The 24,842-nt window shown below is 43.9% G+C and overlaps 1 protein-coding gene across 1 annotated transcript in view; it reads right to left on the bottom strand.

Annotated features, from left to right (window-relative positions):
• LOC306913018 (F-box/LRR-repeat protein 7) overlaps nucleotides 1-24,842 on the bottom strand; it is a gene marked incomplete at its 3' end in the record, with an annotated part of 47,861 nt that overhangs the window by 16,096 nt on the left and 6,923 nt on the right. The window contains exon 2 of the mRNA XM_079489515.1: nucleotides 18,474-18,566. Coding sequence (XP_079345641.1) covers nucleotides 18,474-18,566 — 93 coding nt within the window. The remainder of the gene's footprint in view (nucleotides 1-18,473; nucleotides 18,567-24,842) is intronic.

Below are 24,842 nucleotides of genomic sequence, written 5' to 3'. Positions count from 1 at the left end.
GAAACAGAGGCTAGTTCTCCCAAGCTCCATGCTAGCTACCCCCACTTCTTCTGGAAGTACTCACTGGTCAGCTTTTTCCCCCCCGCACTTGGTTTCAACATTGTTGCTGCATGTCGGGTGGAAACCACATACATAGGTCTAAAACTATTACTTTTCAGGATTCAGATAAAAAAAATAGCAACAGCATATCCACAAACTCGAAACGTGGTGTGAATCTGCTGCTTTTGAGTGACGCTGTGGTATGATCAAAGATGATAATTTACACAAAAAAAACCCCAGCAAAAAGTCAAAATATGGAGATAAGAGGTTTCTGCCCGACAGCAACGATTATACTATACGTTGCCAGGTCCTTTGATACACACACGTCTTCAAATACACCACCGATACCCTTTGTAACTCTGTCAGTTTGTTCCAAGGACAACCAACCCCTCTGCGGTCTTGCTCTCCTCCACTTTCTACATCTTTATAGCCGAGGACGACTGCAGGCACTCAGACATGATCCGACAGCCAAACATGAGGCCTCGATCTGTTCAGAGCTCACTCCCCCGGACAGAGTCCTCCTTTACGCACGTCTATTTATCACAGCGGCAATTCTCCACAATAGGGATGACAACAGAAATGTGGGGGGCGAAGCCCATCCGATCTTTTGTAAATCACTGACGCTGAAATGTTAAGAAGGTGACTCAACATTTAGGCCATGCCATAGGTTGTTAAATCAGGATGTCAAGCTTGCGTGTGGGGTGGGGGAGGGATGGGGGGGAGGGGGGTGCGTGTGGGGTACGTGGGGGAGGGGTGTTGTGGAGTTTGCTTGAGGTGGCGTTCTCCAGAGGAATACCAGAATGCTCGCCCCAAAACACACTCGCCCTGGGGTCAACTCGCCCTGGGGTCAACTCGCCCTGGGGTCAACTCCGGCGACCTCGTAACGGTCGTCACCATGTATTCCTATCCCTAACCTCAGTAAAACTATGCCTAAACCTAAGCTTATTCCTATACATAACCTCAGTAAAACTATGCCTAAACCTAAGCTTATTCCTATACATAACCTCAGTAAAACTATGCCTAAACCTAACCTTATTCCTAAACTTAACCTCATTAAAAGTATGCCTAAACCTAACCTTATTCCTAAACTTAACCTCATTAAAACTATGCCTAAACCTAACCTTATTCCTAATATTCCTTATGTACGAATACAAGAATTAAAAGAACCACTTCGGGTGAGCGGTGTGCGGAAAATAAATGGGGTTGAGTGTGTTTTTAGGGGAGAGAGTTCCTCCAGAGTTAGCTTTTGGTTTCACCTCTCAGTCACGCGTGCTGACCATGCATGTTAGAACGACTGGAGGGGATAACGTTAGGCTGACCATGCATGTTAGAACCACTGAAGGGGATAACGTTGACCATGCATGTTAGAACAACTGAAGGGGATAACGTTAGGCTGACCATGCATGTTAGAACCACTGAAGGGGATAACGTTAGGCTGACCATGCATGTTAGAACCACTGAAGGGGATAACGTTAGGCTGACCATGCATGTTAGAACCACTGAAGGGGATAACGTTAGGCTGACCATGCATGTTAGAACGACTGAAGGGGATAACGTTAGGTTGACCATGCATGTTAGAACCACTGAAGGGGATAACGTTAGGCTGACCATGCATGTTAGAACGACTGAAGGGGATAACGTTAGGTTGACCATGCATGTTAGAACCACTGAAGGGGATAACGTTGACCATGCATGTTAGAACCACTGAAGGGGATAACGTTGACCATGCATGTTAGAACGACTGAAGGGGATAACGTTGACCATGCATGTTAGAACCACTGGAGGGGATAACGTTAGGCTGACCATGCATGTTAGAACCACTGAAGGGGATAACGTTGACCATGCATGTTAGAACCACTGAAGGGGATAACGTTAGGCTGACCATGCATGTTAGAACCACTGAAGGGGATAACGTTAGGCTGACCATGCATGTTAGAATGACTGAAGGGGATAACGTTAGGCTGACCATGCATGTTAGAATGACTGAAGGGGATAACGTTAGGCTGACCATGCATGTTAGAACGACTGAAGGGGATAACGTTAGGCTGTGCACAGCAAACGTGCACTGCAGAAGAACACATACAGACCCAGGGAAAAGCCTGGTATACACCATCCATCCCAAAGGGCTGATTCGGTTCTGATGAGGAGCAAATGTAGCCCGTCTCATGTGGTCAAAACAACAGAGGAAGTGGTGGGGTGCATGGGGGACTCTAACTGCTGCCTGACCCCCGTTTCTATGATGGAGGATATGAGCTGAACAACGTTTCTATGATGGAGGATATGAGCTGAACAACGTTTCTATGATGGAGGATATGAGCTGAACAACGTTTCTATGATGGAGGATATGAGCTGAACAACGTTTCTATGATGGAGGATATGAGCTGAACAACGTTTCTATGATGGAGGATATGAGCTGAACAACGTTTATATGATGGAGGATATGAGCTGAACAACGTTTCTATGATGGAGGATATGAGCTGAACAACGTTTCTATGATGGAGGATATGAGCTGAACAACGTTTCTATGATGGAGGATATGAGCTGAACAACGTTTCTATGATGGAGGATATGAGCTGAACAACGTTTCTATGATGGAGGATATGAGCTGAACAACGTTTCTATGATGGAGGATATGAGCTGAACAGAAAGGCTTCTATAATAGTATTACATTCCTGTATCCTGGTCAAAGTATAGGCCGTTAATTTATGAAGAAAAAAAAAGTTAGAATATGGAGATAATAAGAGGTTTCTGTCCGATGAAATTACAGATTAACTTGTAAAAAGGCTTGCACTCATGTGGATATGGGTAAAATACCTGCCCACTACTGCAGAGTACTGTAGGGCAGGGGTTGGCAACTTTGACAATGGAGAGGGCCACAATATTTCCACACTCACTCCAGAGGACCACATTGCATACTATACTGTCGTAGCAAAAATAGCCGATCTACAAGCTCAAAACGCGTCGCAGTGCGACGCGTTTTGAACTTGAAGATCGGCTATTTTTGCCATTTTTTGCTATATGGTAGTCACCTAATCAACATGAGTTAGATTTTAAATTTTAATATATTAGCGCCCCTCACTTCACACGGGTGTGATTCTTTATATTGAATAGATACTGTCATGATGGAGAATGTGTAGTGCTTCAGTATGAATCTATAGAGTAAATAGGCCATCCATGGCAAACTGGAAACAAATCTATGCTTAGATAGACCACTTGACCCAAACAGGTACTACATGTTGATTCTAAACACAAATCATTTTATTCATTTTTTTCAATAGTGATGGATCTGTATTTATTCAGCAAACTGATACTGTAGCTTCTATCAGTTTTTAGAGGGAACACTCAGTCATACAGTAGCTATGTGTTAAATGGTTGTTGAGTCAAAACTCAGGAATGGAGCCTTATTGCCAAGCATCTGCCATACCGTATATGGTTACACCTCAAATAAACGATACACTTCCAGCAGAAACATGGCTGCTGCTCGTTAGGAGCACCTGAAAGGGTTTAAATGGGCATTCGGTTATCCCATTTTGGTCGAAATAAAAAAAAAAGTCTTCTAAATCCTGACAGTTTTCTGAAATACCTATATGTTTCTATATCAATGGTGCTCAATATTTCATGTCAAGGACCCCAAAAATTATATGTAATATGCCTCCGCCCATCATCTGAAAATATGTTGTTCCAGGGACCTCCCCAGAAGCAAAGATTTGAGTTAAAAATCTGAAATATATTCAAAGATTTGATGCACATTTTCACGATTTTTCAAAAATAGCAGACCTACAAGTTCATAGCGCGGCACTTGGTGCCGCGCTATGAACTTGTAGATCTATCTATCTAACATAATGCTTACATAATGCTTTAAACGCCAAAAGGGGTTCCCGCCCTAAAGTCAAACAAACGCTAGAGAGAAGAAGCTCCGAGAACTACTTGGGTTCAATCCAAAGACGCCAATGGTCAGTGAAATTGGTTTATTTCCGTGCTTGTTGTTTGAAATGCTTCTGAATAATGTAAAAAATATGTATGCATACTGCATAATGTCCAGTCAGTGTGCCATTTAACCCAGTGCAGAGCATAACCATAATGCTGGCATATTGTCCACATCAAGTCCGAAACAACCCCAGGTGTATGAGAGTCAAAACATTGCTTGTAGGCCAAACTTCTTACAAGCAGCACAACGAGAGAGAGAGAGAGAGAGAGAGAGAGAGAGAGAGTGTATGTGTGTGTGTGTGCGCGTTTTTTTTTGTTTTTGTTTCAGGCCAAGTGGCATCCGTCCCGAAACCCTAGTCCAACGTGCTCCGGTTTTAACGCAGGAAAAGAAATGGGACTCTGGAGGAGAAACACACACACACAAAAAAATGGCCAGCGCATTTCAAAACAAGTGGAACTGTGTGTTTCCTGTCCCGAAACAGAGGGGAGGAAGACTATAGGCAATAATCAGAGAAGAGTTATGAGATGGAACGCTGAAAGAAAGACCCCCCCCCCCCCCCTCCACACACACACACACACACACACACACACACACACACACACACACACACACTCCTCCTTCTGTGAACGGTCACTCGCTTGTTTTCGTTTTCTTTTCACAGCCCCTTTTTTTCTGTGCATATTCACTCAAATGTCCTCCTGGCTGCAGGATCGAGCGGAGGGAGAGTGAAGAGGAAGAAATATAGGGAAAATATGGGGAGAAAAAAGCAGCCGTGGTGACCTTCTTTCTATTTCTCTCCATTTTGTCTTCAAAAATCATCACCAAACGTCTACGAGTGTCGGGTTCCATTGAGAAGTCAACTGCCAACACGAACTTCTCTTCACAGCTGATGTGAAGGAGCCACACTCGGTGCCGCGCTATGAGCTTGTAGATCTGCTATTTTTCAATAGCTACAGTATAACATAATGCTTTAAAACACCAAAAGCGGTTCCCGCCCAAAATGGGTTAAGATATTCCATGAAAAGAATACGATTTTCTTTCCCAGTTTTAAGGCATAGTTCACAAAAAAAAAAATACTTTTCTTCTATCGATTACTCTCCCCATGGAGACTTGAATTCATGGATATATTTTTTCGTTTATGTCAAATTCCTAAGCCAAAAACTTGTAGACCAGAAGTGGTTCCCTATGGAGACACAAGTCTCCTTTGCTCCCTATGGAGAGACAAAGAATCTCGTCAAAGTATTGGCTTAGGAATGCGAGAAAAAAACAACAAAAAAATCAAGTCTCTATGGGGTGAGTAATTGATAGAAAAGGTCATTTTGGAAGATGAACTATCCCTTTAACAATGAACAATGAATATTGTCATGCCTCTCTTACGTGTGTTTTTGTCCATGCATGAAAAAGCATACAAGCTTACTGTACATTCTTTACATATACTGCTTTTGACTATACACTCACAAAAGACACTGCTCCTCCAAATCCTCCATAACCCAGTCAGACATATAGGGGTCAGCAGCAGGAGAGTCCATTACACTGGGGAGCTTATCGCCTGCCAAGCATTTATCTCCAGCACGCATTCCCTCTTTCCAAACAAACTTCTACACCCACTTGAGCACCTATCAACATGACTGCCATCCCAACACGTCCAAGTCCAGCCTCTCTCCACCTTAAGCCCCTGCATGGGAAACATACATTTTGTCAACCGTGTGTGTGCGTGTGTGGACTCATATTTGGCACAGGTAACATCAACAGCCAAATAACTAGAATACTAGGTGTATATCGTTGCTGTCGGCCAGAAACCTCCTATCTCTCCATATTCTAACTTTTTGTGTTTTTTTTCCCGTAAATGAACGACCGCACTTGATCACACTACAATACAGCATCCCACAGAAGTATCAAAAGTAGCAGATCTGCAAGCGACCTGAGATCAGATTCTAAAAATGTCTTCTAAATCCTGACAGTTTTCTGAAAAAGCTATGTTTCTATGTCAGTCGTTCTTCGATTTAAAAAAAATAGCAGACCTACAAGATCGTAGCGCGCCACTCGGTGCCGCGCTATGCGCTTGTAGATCTGCTATTTTTCAATAGAAGTATAACATAATGCTTAAAACACCAAAAGGGGTTCCCGCCCAAAATGGGTTAAAACGCGTCGACGTGCTTTGAATTTGTCGATCTGCTACTTTTTGCGATTTTTGAATTTGAATGCTGAAAAGTAACGGACATATGAGGTTTCCACCCCGACAGAGACACAACTTGCACGTGGTTAGTTTAGTGGACGGACTCCAAGGGAACTTTGTTGTCTCTTGGGTTAGGGTGAAAATATTAACATCTTGGAGACAGGAGTGTTATTTACCAAACAATGTTTAGACTGCCTGGCCGTCCGTCCGTCCCTCTCGCTGCCCTGAGTGTGTGTGATGATGTGGTGGGAACGCTCTGTGGCACAAGTTGATCAAATGAATCAGTGTAAGGAATGTGTTTCTGTGTGTGGTTTGCAAGTTAGCCACGAGCATCGAGGGCTGTCTGTCTGTCTCCAAGATCCAAAATATAGTAACAATGTTTCAACTGCCTGAGGTCCAACTCATGCATGTAAACATTAACACTTTGATATTGGTATCGGTTACTCGGGCCGATACCACCCTCAAGTGCTCGTACTTGGTACTCTGGCCCCGATACTCTGACCCGAGTCCCAAAACATCCAACACGGCAGTATAATTCTGCCCCAACAACTGCAGCAAATCACCATCGTGTGGCAGCGGTGGCCGAACGGATTGCGGAGCGGTCTTGATACCGGAAGGTCGCCAGTTCGAATCAGCGGTCCGACACGTTCAAATTACCACCGCTGAAGTGCCCTTGAACAAGGCATTGAACCACTACCATGAAATGTTCTATGAGCAGGGCCTGGCTGGAAACAAGTTCTTGAGCTTAGCCCAGATACCCTGGGTAAATATAGTAATAATTTCATTTCAAAAACAGCCGATCTACAAGCATAAATGACAACTGACATGTGTAGGCATGATCAATCAATGAAATTGAATTGAAGAAAAAGGGGGTAAAATAAGTGGTTACTCAACGGAAATAAAAAGTACTCGTATCGGTACTCGGTATCGGCGAGTACTACAATTTAAATACTTGTACTCGTACTCGGTCTGGCATCGGGACAACTCTATTTTATACTGTACAAGCAGAAAACACATTTCCCTTCATGCAGTTTTATCAACGTTCCTTTGGTCCTTGGCAGTCAGAGAGGAAGCCGGCCAGGCATGTGCATTGTTCCCCCGCCATGAGGCTAATTTCCTGGTGCCATGACAAATGGTTAGAGGAGCTCTATAACCCTTAGCCGTGGCTGCACCGTCAAATCCAGAGGGTTATTGTGACCGCACGTCGCATTTACTATCAAATCCTGCATTTCCCGTCAGTCAGTCAGTCAGTCAGTCAGTCAGTCAGTAACTAGTCAGTCAGTCAGTCAGTCAGTAACTAGTCAGTCAGTCAGTCAGTCAGTCAGTCAGTCAGTAACTAGTCAGTCAGTCAGTCAGTCAGTAACTAGTCAGTCAGTCAGTCAGTCAGTAACTAGTCAGTCAGTCAGTCAGTCAGTCAGTAACTAGTCAGTCAGTCAGTCAGTAACTAGTCAGTCAGTCAGTCAGTAACTAGTCAGTCAGTCAGTCAGTCAGTCAGTCGGTTGGATGGTCACCATATAATTGATTGATGTCATCAATATTGGGCCAGCAACTCTCTGACCTCAAACCCTTAGATCTCCATACAGTATATGGAACCGACCTGTTCTGACATTCCATATGTTGATTCTTCCCCATCCATCCTTCCTCTTCGATGTCTCCCTTTTGACTGATACCTGTCCATTTAAACTCTAGACGGGCCTGCCCCAAAGTTATTAGTGCAGCCGCGCCCGGCAGCCGGTGAAAACTAGAGTTCTCAATAGGCCCAAAAATTAGGGCCCGGCCCTAACTGGGCCCTCATCAAACCCTGTACACTCAAGACACTTCCCCCGCTGCCACCCAGATCTCCATATATGGAGCTAACCTGTTCTGACATTCCATACTGTATGTTGATCTGACCTCATCAAACCCTGTACACTCAAGAGATACACGCAAGGTTCTCGCCCTCAGGCGTCTTACTGGTTTTAACTCGCTTAAAAGAACACTTGGACTTCACTTACTGTGTGCTTAGAGTCCAGTAGTGGTGGAAAAAGAACGTTTTTTACTTTTAGTATTAATGCTGCAATGTAGAAACACTTTGTTACAAGTGAAAGTCCGGAGATCAAAATGTACTGACTCATTATGCAGAACGTACCATTTCACAAGTTATCAAATGTTTGCAAAGTTTTAAGTGGTTAATGTGTGTTTTGTAATAATGATCTAAATCTAAAGTAACTAGTAACTATAACTAAAGTGTTCAAATAATTGTAAAAAGTGGAGTTAAAAGCACAATATTTGCCTCTGAGATGCAGTGGAAGTAGAAGTAAAAGTACAGAAAAATGGAAATAGTCCAGTAAAGTAGAAGTAGCTCAGCGATTTATTTAACCCATTTAGGCCTGACGTCGCCATTTTTAAAATGTTTTCTAAATCCTGATCCTAAAACCTCATGTTTCTGTATCAGTGGTTCTCAATATTTCAAGTCAAGGACCCCAACAATTATATGTAATTGGCCGCCGACCCGCATCTGAAAATATGTTGATTAGATTTGAGTTAAAAACGTTATAGAATATTCAAAGATTTGAGGCACATTTTCACATTTTTTCAAAAATAGCAGACCTACAAGCTCGTAGCACGGCACTTGGTGCAGCGCTACGAGCTTGTAGATCTGCTATTTTTCAATAGCTAAAGTATAACATAATGCTTTAAAACACCAAAATGGTTCCCGCCCCGAGAATGGGTTAAGTACAGTACTTTAGTTTTAGTTTCTACCACTGGAAACCAGCTACCAATGTCCCTGCTGTGAATCTGAAACTTGATAATACGGAGGCATCAAAACAATGGACGAGCGAGCCTCTAAAAGGGTGTTGTCGGGTTGTTCACACACTCATTTCTGCCATATTTGAGACGCATTCCTGAGGCACCCCTGTGGTATCTGGTATAGGTAGGTGTGCCCAAACAATGCCCAGAGTATAGAACACAACGGGAGCACATCGTTGCTGTCGGGCAGAAACCTTGTATGATCTCCATATTTAAACTTTTTTTTTCCATAAATGAACGACCCTACAGTAGTTGATCATACCACAGCGTAGCGACTACAACGACCCTACAGTAGTTGATCATACCACAGCGTATAGCAACCCTACAGTAGTTGATCATACCACAGTGTATAGCGACCCTACAGTAGTTGATCATACCACAGCGTATAGCGACCCTACAGTAGTTGATCATACCACAGTGTATAGCGACCCTACAGTAGTTGATCATACCACAGTGTATAGCGACCCTACAGTAGTTGATCATACCACAGCGTAGCGTCTACAACGACCCTACAGTAGTTGATCATACCACAGCGTATAGCGACCCTACAGTAGTTGATCATACCACAGCGTAGCGTCTACAACGACCCTACAGTAGTTGATCATACCACAGCGTATAGCGACCCTACAGTAGTTGATCATACCACAGCGTATAGCGACCCTACAGTAGTTGATCATACCACAGCGTAGCGTCTACAACGACCCTACAGTAGTTGATCATACCACAGCGTATGGCGACTACAACGACCCTACAGTAGTTGATCATACCACAGCGTAGCGTCTACAACGACCCTACAGTAGTTGATCATACCACAGCGTAGCGACTACAACGACCCTACAGTAGTTGATCATACCACAGCGTAGCGTCTACAACGACCCTACAGTAGTTGATCATACCACAGCGTAGCGTCTACAACGACCCTACAGTAGTTGATCATACCACAGCGTAGCGTCTACAACGACCCTACAGTAGTTGATCATACCACAGCGTAGCGTCTACAACGACCCTACAGTAGTTGATCATACCACAGCGTATAGCGACTACAACAGTAGTTGATCATACCACAGCGTATAGCGACTACAACAGTAGTTGATCATACCACAGCGTATAGCGACTACAACAGTAGTTGATCATACCACAGCGTAGCGTCTACAACGACCCTACAGTAGTTGATCATACCACAGCGTAGCGTCTACAACGACCCTACAGTAGTTGATCATACCACAGCGTATAGCGACTACAACAGTAGTTGATCATACCACAGCGTATAGCGACTACAACAGTAGTTGATCATACCACAGCGTAGCGTCTACAACGACCCTACAGTAGTTGATCATACCACAGCGTATAGCGACTACAACAGTAGTTGATCATACCACAGCGTATAGCGACTACAACAGTAGTTGATCATACCACAGCGTAGCGTCTACAACGACCCTACAGTAGTTGATCATACCACAGCGTATAGCGACTACAACGTCACACAAAAGCATCAAAAGTAACAGATCCACAAGCTCAGTCGTGACACGTTTCGAGCTTGTCGATCTGCTACTTTGGCTATTTTTTTAATTTGAACCCTGAAATGTAACACTTTTGGACATATGAGGTTTCCACTGGGCAGAGACCATGATACGCCTGCGAGACACTTCATCCCATTAGGGAGGATTGGTTGAACAAGGAAGAGCGTTTCAAGTCTCAGGCTAATACAGGCTATAGCCCACAGTCTCTAATACAGGCTATAGCCCACAGTCTAATACAGGCTATAGCCCACAGTCTCTAATACAGGCTATAGCCCACAGTCTCTGTGAAGTCTCAGGCTAATACGCGGCCCGACTCAGGCTATAGCCCACAGTCTCTTCTGAATAACAAATAAAAAAAACGAGCCACATTGCGTAAAACCCACACACCAGATGACTTCATCACAAGACAGCGGAGGAGCCAGCTGCAAACTCTTTTGTTTCCAATTCCTTTGCAAAGAAGACAAACGAGCAACAGCTTCCTCTATAGCTTTAATTTCAGGGCTGAGAGATGGGAGACATGTCTCATGACATATTATGTCAGACCACTGGTGAGTGACAAATACAATACTTTCTGTCCACATTGTCTGTAACAGACAGTTATTTAGGTCAGACTGACCCAGCCAGGACCACAATGGACTTTTTTGTGTTGTCCCTTTAGCAGCATTGTGTAACTGTACCTCTTTTGCAAAAATGCTAATAAAGTATTAAATCAATCAGGGGCTGGACTGGGTCAAAATGTCGGCCCACCCACAGCTGGTACACAGATAGCAGATACTCTGCCTCCCCACTTCTTGTTGAGGCACATACAAATAAACAAGCCCTATTAAATACCACCACTTTTACTGAAAAGTTCTGTGGTGATCCTAAAATAAGGCAAAACCCCCCCCCCCAAAAAAACATGATGTGTCAAAAGACCAGACCGCCGCTGCAATCAATCAATCAAAAACTGATTTTAAACAATACTGTATAGCTGGGTTATTTTCCACATTCTATTTAAACTTTTAACCAAAATGGCCATATTAGGACTGCATGGACCACAACAACAAAAACAAACAATAAATGATACGTGAATGTAAAACAAAAGTACAACATTAACATTCTACTAAATGTCAGCATAAAGGGGCGGAAGTTCAGAAAATCCTGCTATGAAGCCTGATGGCTTCTAACGTATATCCATACTAATGCCTCTAATGTATCCATGCTACCAGCCGGCCAGACAGCTTCCTGATTAGTTTAGCGGACCACACGACACTGTGTGTGCATGAGCGTCTGTGTGTGCTTGTGTGTGTGTGTGTGTGTGTGTGTGTAAGCCGGGGAGGGGGGGGGGGATTTTACTGTGGCCGTAGTGGTTCCAGACCATGCAATTACTCCCACTTAGCTGGGAGAAAAAAAATAAAAATAACAACTTTGGTTATAACACAGGATGGAAATGATGGCTGGGGAGCCACCGTCCACAGCGTGTTCTGTCTGTCTGTCTGTCTGTCTGTCTGTCTGTCTGTCTGTCTGTCTGTAGAGAGGGTATGTGAGCATCATCACCATCATACCCGGACGTTATGCGGGAGCGCCTACTGAGGGGCAAAAAAACTACTTTCGGGCCTTGACAGCCCATTTATATTCTAAACAGAAAAGTCCATATCAGATTGCATTAAACAACGTTAAAACTCACTCTGCCACTCGATTTGACACTCACTTTATGCATGCCACTCACTTTATGTAGACATAATGGGCTATATCTTGCGCCACCCCTTAACCCTTATCCCTAAACTAATTGTAATTTTTTACTATTTTAAAAAACCTTTTACAATAGTTCAAATAGACGATCTACAAGCTCACAATGTCTCGATGTAGATCGGCTAGTTGAACTATTTTAAAATGTTTTTCAAAATAGTAAAAAATGGCGCAAGATGGAGCCCAATATGTACAGGAGACCATGTTTTTGGGGGTTTCAACCAAGATGGAGTCCAATATGTACAGGAGACCAGGTCGTTGGGGGTTTCAACCAAGATGGAGCCCAATATGTACAGGAGACCAGGTCGTTGGGGGTTTCAACCAAGATGGAGCCCAATATGTACAGGAGACCAGGTCGTTGGGGGTTTCAACCAAGATGGAGCCCAATATGTTCCAGAGACCATGTTGTTGGGGGTTTCAACCGAGATGGAGCCCAATATGTACAGGAGACCAGGTCGTTGGGGGTTTCAACCAAGATGGAGCCCAATATGTACAGGAGACCAGGTCGTTGGGGGTTTCAACCAAGATGGAGCCCAATATGTTCCAGAGACCATGTTGTTGGGGGTTTCAACCGAGATGGAGCCCAATATGTACAGGAGACCAGGTCGTTGGGGGTTTCAACCAAGATGGAGCCCAATATGTACAGGAGACCAGGTCGTTGGGGGTTTCAACCAAGATGGAGCCCAATATGTACAGGAGACCAGGTCGTTGGGGGTTTCAACCAAGATGGAGCCCAATATGTACAGGAGACCAGGTCGTTGGGGGTTTCAACCAAGATGGAGCCCAATATGTACAGGAGACCAGGTCGTTGGGGGTTTCAACCGAGATGGAGCCCAATATGTACAGGTGACCAGGTCGTTGGGGGTTTCAACCAAGATGGAGCCCAATATGTACAGGAGACCAGGTCGTTGGGGGTTTCAACCAAGATGGAGCCCAATATGTACAGGAGACCAGGTCGTTGGGGGTTTCAACCAAGATGGAGACCAATATGTACAGGAGACCAGGTCGTTGGGGGTTTCAACCAAGATGGAGCCCAATATGTACAGGAGACCAGGTCGTTGGGGGTTTCAACCGAGGCCCAGTGAGTCAGCATTTCCTCCTGTTGCGTCTGGAAGCGGAACAATGTTCTGCCGCGTCTATAACCCATTTTGGGGCGGGAACCCCTTTTGGTGTTTTAAAGCATTATGTCATACTTTAGCTATTGAATAGCAGATCTACAAGTTCATATCGCGGCACCGAGTGTCGCGCTATGAACTTGTAGGTCTGCTATTTTTGAAAAATCGTGAAAATGTGCCTCAAATCTTTGAATATATATTATTTTCAAATCTTTGCTTCTGGGGAGGGGGGGGGGGGGGGAGATGGGGGGGCGGAGGCATATTACATATAATTTCTGGGGTCGTTGACATGAAATAGTGAGCACCACTGATACAGAAACATAAGGTTTTTCTGAAAACTGTCAGGATTTAGAAGACGTTTTTTAAATTTCGACGTCAGGCCTAAATGGGATAATCACACACGACATGATATCTCTCTCAAGCTCATTCAGTTGACTGTGGATGGTGAAACTTACCGACAGTTAGTAGTAATAGTTTATTTTTGTCAAAGCATTTCAATACAATGCCTTCATTTGGCACGAATCAGTGAAAGCCTACACCTTTTATTGTGCCTGCCCTTTTGACATTTAAATAAATATCAAAGCCAATACTACATAACAGACAACAACAAACAAAACAGATCATTTGATTCTGTTCATCACTGGTGGATCGTCACCAACCTAAAGGCGAAGAAGTGTAACTATAGCCAAATGCAAGTCCGCTGAGAGTACACAGTTTCTTCATACTGAATAGCACACTTATTCACACAGAAAGAGAAAGCAGTTTTGTGTATCTGTCATTGGAGGAGCCTGCCTCCAGCGCTCCTCTCTGCTGCTTTCTATTACTCTCAGCAACACCTTGACATCTAGAGCTGATTGACAGTTAGAGGTACAGCCTGGAGCTGCCATTTGTTTTCTCATGGACACAGACCTGAAATGGGAGACTCTCTTTGGCGGAGCCTGGGAGTTGATGGTCGCTATGAGGGGACACTTGTTTTACAGGTTAGGGTTAGGGTTAAGGTTATAGGCTTAGAATAGGGATGCTGGGGTTGAACATCAAATAGAAAGTTGTTTTCATTAAATCCGTCCTAAGTTTTCCTCGTGACACATACTGTATCTTAGAGCGAAAGATGTATATATTTATGTACCGTGATATGACATGAATGTAAGGTTCTATAAAGTAACAATGTAATTCAGTGGTGCCTCGGATGAAAACTGCGTTTTACCGGGGTGAGCCAAAAACGTTTGAGAACTACTAGTATAGGACGGTGCATGTGCACACGTGCGCGTGTGTGCTTGTGTGCGTGTGTGTGTGTGTGTGTGTGTGTGTGTGTGTGTGTATGTGTGTGTGAACGCCAGCAGCTGGAGGCTTCAGCTGCCATTAGTGTCATGATATTTTCGTCACTTGGATCACTGGTCTGGTAGACAGTGTCTAACAGACCAGTGATTTCTCTTTTGAGTCGACGACTGCTGTGTCTACTAGACACACAGCAGTCGTCGACTCAAAAGATAAATGAGATGTTTGCCCAGCCAGGACCCAAACTAGTGAAAATACCAGATCTACAAGCGCGCAATGAGTCGCTTCGCGATGCCTTGCGAGCTTGTAAATCTGCTATTTTCACTACTCCTTAATTACTATAATTTATTTTAATACATTTGTTTTAAAATGTATACAATTACTTTATTTTATTTTTTTACCTTTTGGTATATATAAATGAGAAAAAGAGGTTGCGCATCACCAATGGTTTTCAGTGGAGTGCTATAGACCCAAACTCCAGTATACATCAAAAAGTAGGAATTGAACATTTTCGGCTCACAGGCGAAACGCGTAAGCCAATGCCAATACAAAAGTGGAAATGTGAGTACTTTGTCCTCCATTTATTTAACATTTTTGGTGTGCTACATTTTTGGGATTTTTTCAATTCCTACTTTTTGATTAATTGTATTTTAAATGTAGGAAAATAAAATGTTTTATTTTTTTTAATGTTTTTTTTTGCGGCTTTCGCCTTTATTTTATTTTATATTTTTTATAGAGAGACAGACAGTAGGCTGACAGTAAATGGGGGAGAGAGATGGGGGAGTAACATGCAGTAAAGGCCGTCGGGATCGGGAGTCGAACCCGCGGCACACTGCCAGACTCGGACTACCGGCCAAGGTGCCTGGACCACTGAGCCACGGCCCAGGAAAATGTATTTTTTTACTCGACCCATAAGAATTGGTCCGTGACCCACTGTTTGGGTAATAGTCAGTCCTTAGGTGGTTTCAAGGGGGACCCCAGCAAAATGAGTGTAAACCTCAATCTACACACACAGCGCTGTAGGAGGAGAGCACAGAGCATCCTTAAGGATCCACACCATCCTGCTCACCCTCTGTTCGTGTGGAGTGACCTCAGGACACAACCTGAGACACCACAGGCTAGAGAGCATCTCCACCCACACAACACGCTTTTCAAACAGTTGTTTTCTTCGAAAACTAGAGTTCTCAACAGGCCCGAAAATTAAGGCCCGACCCTACCTGGGCCCTCATCAAACCCTGTACACTCAAGACACTGCCCCCGCTACCACCCTAAGATCTCCATATATGGAGCTGACCTGTCCTGACATTCCATATGTTGATCTGACCTCATCAAACCCTGTACACTCAAGACACGCTCCATATATGGCCAGACCTCATCAAACCCTGTACACTCACTAGTACAGTCGTTCCCAAACTTTTTCATGTCAAGTACCCCCAAATTGACAGTAATTATCCTGCGGGCCCCCATTTGAAAAGACATGCCAGGGACCCCCTAAGAATTTTTTTTTACGGCTCTATAGCAGTGATTCTCAAACAGTTTAATTTCAAGGACCCCCAATTTGACATGCATATAGTCTACGGACCCCAATTTATATATTGTAAAATCAATGTTAATTTAACTCTGAGAGTGTACAAATGGAACCAAATGCACCCGTTAGGGTCCATTTGGTTCCATTTGTACACTCTCAGAGTTACAAACCCATAATGGTCCATTTAGTTCCAAACTATTCAGGTACCCCTGGGGGTCCCCCTGGAACTCCCCTCAGGTACCCCTGGGGGTCCCCCTGGAACTCCCCTCAGGTATCCCTGGGGGTCCCCCTGGAACTCCCCTCAGGTACCCCTGGGGGTCCCCCTGGAACTCCCCTCAGGTATCCCTGGGGGTCCCCCTGGAACTCCCCTCAGGTACCCCTGGGGGTCCCCGGACCCCACTTTGGGAACCACTGCACTAGTACACTGCCCCCGCTGCCACCCTTAGATCTCCATATATGGAGCTGACCTGTTCTGATATTCCAATGTTGATCTGACCTCTTCAAACCCTGTACACTCAAGACACGCTCCATATATGGCCAGTACACAATTCATTCCATATGTTGATCTGACCCCCCCATGCCAAAGCGCCAGCACTGGCCCAGCAGTCTACCGTCACCCGGGTGGATGCGTGTAAGGCGCTCCACGCGACCTCACGTGCACGCCCTCAGAGCGTCTTATTGGTATTACATACTTTGTATCAAGAGTAATATATTATATTACATATTATATATTACTATATTACTTTTTTAAATAGTTTTTCTGCATATTCCATATTGGAACAATACAAAAATATCCTTACAGGAGTAAAAAATCAACCAAACAGCAGAACTAAACACACTTTTGCCCACTCCAATTCCGATAATTTTACAGACAGGCTCATAGACAATATAACAAAATATGGAGATAAGAGGTTGCAGTAAACCATACAAAAGTACAATCTATAAGAAAACGCGACTTCATGGATAACCGACGTGTTCTTTGACGTCCACACCTAGCAGGCCAAAACGTATTGTGAAATGGAGCGGTAAATATTCACCCAGTTATCCCTCGCTAGCCGAAGAGTTTTTATACTTCTTCAGATGAAAGGTGTTTTATTTATAGGACGGGGCCGGGTGCTGTCCGTCCGTCTGTCAATCTCTGTGATGAAGCACTTGGGGACGCTTTGACAAGTTGCGCGTCGACATTAATCAACTCCGGTGATTGACAGTGTTATCGCAAAATGTCAGACCTTGATTGGAGACAGCTGTCGACACGAGGCCTCAGAGGACATCTGTCAGCTGTAAAGTCTTTTCAAAACTATTATATGTCAGTCATGCAATTTACATCCATAACATGGATGCTCGCAATGAGGAGCAGCTTCCCATGCAACGCAGTTTGCCAGAGTTTTGGAGAAACTGCCTGAGCAGGCAACGCTGCAAGTAAGTAACGGCAGTGGTGGACAAAAAGTACTCACGTATATCAATACTGCAATGTAGATGTAACTCTGTTACAAGTAAAAGTCCGGAATTCAAATGTATATATGGTTGAAGTTATTTATGTATGTTTTGCAATAATAATACAAATCTACAAAGTAACTAGTAACTAAAGTTTTCAAATAAATATAGTGGAGTAAAAGTACAATATTTGTCTCTGAGATGTAGTGGGAGTAGAGTAGTAAAAGTATTGGAAATAGGAAATACTCAAGTAAAGTACAAATACCTCCAAATTTTACTACTTACAACATCTGACTAGATGGTTTGAAACCAAATTGAGACTTGGAAGCAGTGTGGCTCTGTTACTCGGCAACAGAAAGCAACAGATATTCGACTGTTTGTTTCAGTCGGAATTGCGTTGTTTTTCACCGGCCAACACGGTCGTACGACAACGTATGAATTAGCGCTCGCGGTTGAACCATTCTCTTTCATTTCCACTGCTTCCCACATCACCATCTCCGTCTGTCTGTCTCTTTAACACACACACACACACACGCACACGCACACGCGCACACGCACACACACACACACACACACACACACACACACACACACACACACACACACACACACACACACACACACACACACACACACACACACACAGGACCCAATATCATCATTGTTTGGACAAGCATTCTTCCGCAGTGAAGAAGCCCAAAAGTGTTTTGTTAGACAAAGCAGCACAATGAAACGCTTTTGGCTTTCCATCGGTTCTGATGGTCGGAGCTGCGGAGCGAGTTTGTTTTCAGTTTACGGTCTCGTCCCTCAGGAACACACAGGTTTGTCCAAAAATAGGCAGCAGCAGCAGCAGCAACAGAGAGAAGTGCATGATGGGAGGGAGGAGGGGTTGTTGAGGGGGTGGTCTGAGGGCTAGCCTAATGAGCACCAGATGCCTTACCTTCGGTGGTGGTAGTTGCATTCTTTGGAGCTTTGGTCGGCGTGTGATCCGTACTCGAGCTGATGTCAGAAGAGATGCTGGAACTCCCTTTACCTGGAGGAGGAGGGGGGAGACAAGATGAAGACAGACCGATGTTTAGGGCCAGGGGGTCTTCAACAGGGGAATAGCTGATCTACAAGCTCGCAACGTGGCGCAAAGCGACATGTTGTGAGCTTGTAGATCTGCTATTTTCATTGTGTGGGTCTAATTTCTCTTTTGGGCCTTGACCAAAATCTTTTCTTTTTTTTTAACATTTAAACAAATTTTATTCAAAGAGTATGACATCATATTATGCAAGTTTCACAGAAAGAAAATACAACTCTTTGTTTTTATATTTTCTCCCACAACTCCTTTCCCAATCCTCCCCACCCACCCACCGACCAAAATCTTGACCAAATCTTTGTGTCATAGGATAGCATCCTTATAGGAGAACTTTAACCAACATAGCAGATCTACAAGCTCACAACGCCTCGCACAGCTTGTAGATCGGTTATTTTCGGCAAAGAGTTTTGGTGTGTAGAGCAGACCACAGAGTGGAAGGTCAAGTTTAAGTATTGGCCGTTTTAAGTGGTTAAATGTCTGAAAATACACGAATGAATCCAACACAACGCTACACAACACTGACAACAACAGTGCTGTCAAAGTCTGTGAAGCTTTCGATTGGATCTATAAAAAACTTTTTTGAAGAAGACCCCTAATTTAGGGAATGCAGTACGCTACAGCAAGTTTGAGATGAAGACTGAGGTTGATTTATGACATAAGAGCAAAATTTCCACCGCATGAGTTGGGTTCAATTACCCTGCAAGTTGCAACACAGTCTGAAAACTGACCTTTCAATAACTGCACCCATTTCTGTTGCCCTGAAATATGTATTTTTCCCCCTTCGTTATACTAAAAGGTTTTTGTTATTATCTCCACCAGCTGAAAGCTTATCTCTATGTGTGTGCGTGCGTGTGCATGTGTGTGTATGCGGGCGTGCGTGTGTGTGCGTGTGTGTGTGTGTTCAAGGCTAAACTGCTGGACAATTTGACTTGTTGTGCATGCAGCCAGTGCTAGGCCAAGGGAAGCGACATAGTGTACGTGGCCTGCAACACAAATAGACAGAAAGACAGAGTAGAGAGAGACCAGGCACTGGATGGAGTAGGAACACAGTTCAGCAATGGAACTTCTCAAACTGCTGGCTCCTTTCCAGGAGCAGCGGTTCTACTCCGAGTCTCTCTCGTGTGACTGAACTTCTCACCCTATCTCTAAGGGAGATGCCAGCCACTCATTTTGGCCGCTTGTATTCTTTCTGCTCACGTTTTGCATTCACAACCATGTGACCAATTAAGTCATAGACCGTGACGTATACGCACAGTATGCGGAAGTGCCATTTACTCCTGTGCTTTGCTGCAGGTGCTCTGACGTCACTCCCTTCACCTCTGCGTTTTCAACCCAGCTTCTACAGTTTCCGTTTTCCGTGCTGCGTTTTTGTTTATAGTATAGCTTGTTGATTTATTTTGACAAAGAAATGTTCTTATTTTTATTAGAGGTTATTAAGTGCATACATTTAGAAATAATGTGGGGAAACCCCCAGGGGGTCCCGACCCACAGGTTGAGAACCACTGCTCTAAAGTACCTGAAACCAAGCAGCGATCTACCAGCTTGTGAAAATATTATTTTTAGCACGGTATGGCTGTGTGAAAAGATTATAAAATACAAGCCTCATTCCTTTCTCCTTTCATGAATTTTTATGTTCCTCGATTCTGGATGAAGAGTTTGCCTGAGTCTCACTCTCTGCTCGTTTGCATGAGTAAGTGTCCCTTCTTGATATCTGCAAGAAAATAACATTCCCCGGAATCCTCTCTGGCCTTGAACTTTCATAGGGAACCAGCAGAGGATATACTGTACGTCTCATAAGAGTTAAGTAATCACTGTATTTCATCGATGATTGCAGCCTTTGCAGTTTGCAGGCCACATTTGTTGACCAGAGCATACTTCTCAGGTCATCCAGGCCTGCTAGAGAGCCTTATTGCCTATAAATTGATGCACAATCTTTTCCTTCATGAGATATACGATAAATGTGTGCATTTTTAGTCCCAGTGTAACTGAAGAGGAACAGGAGAGAGATCTCAGCTGGACACGATCGGATTCCAAGCTGAGTTTTAATTTGACATTCCAGGCGTCTCTAAAGTGACTTCCAGTGAGTGAATCACAGCAGGAGTGTTTCGCTTGTGGAATATTTCAACAGGGAAGAGACATGGCTGCTGACGGATAACATTGGCTGTTATATGGAGACTGAATCGCAGACCTCTCGATTTTATGGGATACGTGCTCTCTGACCACGACATCGCCCCGGGAAGCTGCCTCGCTAAACGCTGTGATGCTTACTAAAAAGCCATGCAGGACCGCTATAGGCTCGACTCCTGTGTGACGACTGCAGGCTGCCTGTCGAGGAGTTGTTTATTGTGCTTCATTCCTCTGTCACATCATAAAGGCGGCTTTGTGGCTTCCCTGAGACAAAGTATGTGCCTCTTACCGAAGCCAGCCAGACTGAGAGGTATTCCCACACAGTCACGCCCCCGCGCGCACACACACAAACGTCAAGGGCAACCATCTAAAATGAACCGGACAGCTTGCAGGAAAACAAAAATGGTCGAATCTGCAAATATACAGCTGAAAGGAAAAGTACCTCCGCTTATTGGTGCTACACGATAGATCTCAAAGCCAATGGAGATGCTAAACATATTGCTCGCATCCACTGTCATTGAATGTTGTACTGAGTTACTTGACATGTATTTCTAATTGTATTACAGACTGTCAGTGATGAGAAAGATCATTTATTCAAATGGAATCACCACCTGTTGCACCTTATCACTGTCAACGGGTGGTGACTGTTAGTTGTTGTCCTAGAATGGGACTGCCTCGAATGGGGAGGGCTCATCTTTGTCGCTGCATTGATGATCCCCACAAGCGGTCAGGGCGCCTGTTCAGGGGTGGGAGGAGGTGGGGGGGATAGCGTGTACCTCCACATGCGTTACGCCCCCCTAGTGAGACATGGGCGGCTGTGGCTCAGGAGGTAGAGCAGGTCGTCCAATGATCCATGGGTCGGCGGTTCGATTCCCGGCTCCTCCTGTCTACATGTCGAAGTGTCCTTGGGCAAGACACTGAACCCCAAATTGCTCCCGATGTGCTGGTTGGTACCTTGCATGGCTTCCGCCGCAATCGGTGTATGAATGTGTGTGTGAATGGGTGAATGTAATGCACAATCTATGTAAAGCGCCTTGGATAAAGGCGCTATATAAATGCACCATTTACCATTTACCATTTACATGTCACTGTCGGGTGGAAAGAAGATGTTGGCTTGACGGCCCGGGTATCGGAGGAGATCCGAGGCTTTCTTCACCCTCCCAATGACTGATTGTGGGGGTTAGCAGAGATGGAGTACTTGTAGAGAGGCTGGGGAATTGGGAATTGGCTTTACTAAATTGGGACTTGAAGGGGAGAAAATGTTTTTCTTTTGTCTTGAAGGGGCATGTTTTGCACAACAACATAGTCATTTATTTCATTATGTCTGCCCATGATCTCTGTGATTTATATGTTTGTTACCTCTGAGTCACTGACACTCAAATCTGATGTTTTCATTTAAAACATTTCTATGAACATGTGACTTGACATCCATACTGTTATAAAACCAAAATAATAAGATTTTGAAAAGAAAGAATGGGACTGCCTTTTTCGCAGAGAGCTCTACCACTATGCCCAACCCTAACCTCACATAATAACAACCTCCAAACCACGCCCACCTCGGCCAAAGCTCTGCGAAAGAGTGAGACCTGTCGTAGAACCCTGTGTTGTTGTTACCTGTCAGCAGATGCCTGAAGAATTAAGGTCTATTGGACGAAACGATGACTAAATAAAGTTGTCCTCACCAAGTGTAGACTGTGTGCGCGGGTAATTTTATTGTATTCTAGACATCTAATCCCTGCCTAGTGCCTACAGCCCTACACAACCATCTCTGATCAAGTGTGCTTAAAACCTTGCTTTTCCCAGAAACTTTGCTCGCCTGAAAGCTAAAATGACCTAAATCAGTGGTTCTCAACCTGTCATCCAGGGACCACCAGTCATCCTTGAGGAGGTTCCAGGTGGTCCCCAGCTAAATGATGGAGAGTTGGTAACCAAATGAACCCTTAATTAGATCTTTAAGTCTTGAGTGTAAAATTAAAGTTTCATTTTACGCTCTCAAGAATTAAATTATTGTTAAACCTCTGCGTTACTTATGTACAGTATGAGAAGTCTACACAATTAGAGAATGTAGAATAATTGTTATTTTGATCAACGTTTGCCTGTTTTGATCAACGTTTGCCAACAGCAACAAAGTCTTGCGTCTGAGAGGCTAAATCCCATCAAACGGTGGTCTGTGTCTCAAAGGCTGAATAAATAATGGACCTTGTTATGAAAAGGGTTGAAAACCACCATTCTAGACGTCTGATCCCTGCCCTACGCACCCATCTCTGAGGTGATCAGGTGTGCATTAAGACCTCGCTCGCACGAAAGCCAAAATATGCTCCAAAAGGTTCCAAGACCGACCGGCACATTTCAAGGATATAAGTAACCCATTTACACCGTACGGCCCCAACCCAACCCGAGCCTACACTCTCACACGCACACGCAACAAACAGCTCGTGTGGGATGTGTTCAAGACAGACATGACATGTTGTGGTGACATCACTGAGCCAGCACATCTGCTACAGCTTCCACCACGCTCTTCACAAATGAGTCACGACGTCACGGTTGAGGAGCACGCTGCAGATGTCGTCCACTCCAAAGACTGATCCTCCTTTCATATAAACCTAGCCATCCCTATAAAGGCTTTTTAAGCTTGCGTAAACACTAACATGGCAAAGATATGCAGCATTGCGTTATTCCTCACAAAGCAAAATTACAAGAGAATTGATGCCAGGATTAGATTAAAAGAATCTTGTGTTGTTGACGCGCTGCAAATAAAAGTCCATTTAACTTGGGAGTTACACCAAGTGTCTGCATCTTGTTTGTCTGTGAATTCTATGGAAAACAACCTTGTGAAAGGTTCCTGCCGCTTCCTGTGCTTATATAAGTGTTGGAGGAGATTTGCTGCATATTTGTGAAACAATGTGTAATTAATCGTTGAGTAGGAGGACCTGAAAACAGATGTGCTGGTGGACTTTGCAGTTCAATCGCAGCCGGTTGTAACCACTGTAAGCAACCAGGTCAAGGAAAACAAGCCCAAAAGAAGTGGCTAGCCGCTATAGGCCACATGAGCACTTTATGTATTGTATAAATCTACATAGCTCACAACTGTGAGCTTGTAGATCTGCTATTTAAAAAAAATATATATATATATATGAACTAATAATGATAAAACAAAATGTGGAGTATTTGGAAGATTTTTGAAACATTCTAATAGCGCAACTCTGGTACAGCTATAGGGCTCCCTGGCACAAAACATTTTAGATCCACTGGTTTAAAGAATAATTTCAAAACCTGCAAGTCCTACCAATATGTACAAGCAACTTTACAGACAAATAGCCTAAGCTTAAATTCACTTATTATAAGCGGACATGGCAACACTGGTCAGGATGAGTGCGTTAGCTCCATTACTATGCACTATTTGATAGTATGATTCAAACTGTGACGTTAGTATATTTCGGTATTTGGCATGTAGAGCAGTATTAACATGTGTGCCTTGACATTGCTTCCTGGATATTGGAACAAATGAAAGGAAGGGTTGACAATGTAATTTTCTCTACCCTGCAATTCCAGCCGGCAGATTCGTCACACTCTGTGTCAAACTGCCGTTGAAACTCTGGTGGAATGCATTGGACTGGAGTCAATGGAGCTGAGTGAGTGGACATGCAGCATATGAACAAACACTATTTCTGAATGATTGAGACCAGTGTAAAATAATCGCTTCTGGAAAAATAATTAAAGGAAGACAAATAACACATTATTGCCTGCTGTGTTGCTTTTCAATGTGTACTGTACTGTACACTGTCATTTTATAGAGATAAAAGAGCACAAAGTACGTTTCTGAACGTGCCAAGTATCGCAAGACTGTCCACCGTTTCCTGTCTGGCAACCAAATATTGCGATACCTCAGAGACAGAAACTACACCTGCCGCTGTTTAGATAGATAGATGCCCCAATGAAATGATGTACTGGTGCACATCGAAAAGCAAGTGATTATAAAACAACCTGTGATATGTCTTCCTTTATATATTCCTGAACCGATTATATGACAAAGGTCGCAATCATTCAAATAGTGTTTGTTTAAGAGCTGGTCCAGCCGTCTCCATCCACTGCCATGTGTTT

Source organism: Electrona antarctica (genome assembly GCF_951216825.1).
Source record: "Electrona antarctica genome assembly, chromosome: 20".
Classification (NCBI taxonomy): Eukaryota; Metazoa; Chordata; class Actinopteri; order Myctophiformes; family Myctophidae; genus Electrona; species Electrona antarctica.
The sequence above is the reverse complement of the archived record's forward strand: the minus strand, read 5'-3'. Positions and strand labels throughout refer to the sequence as shown.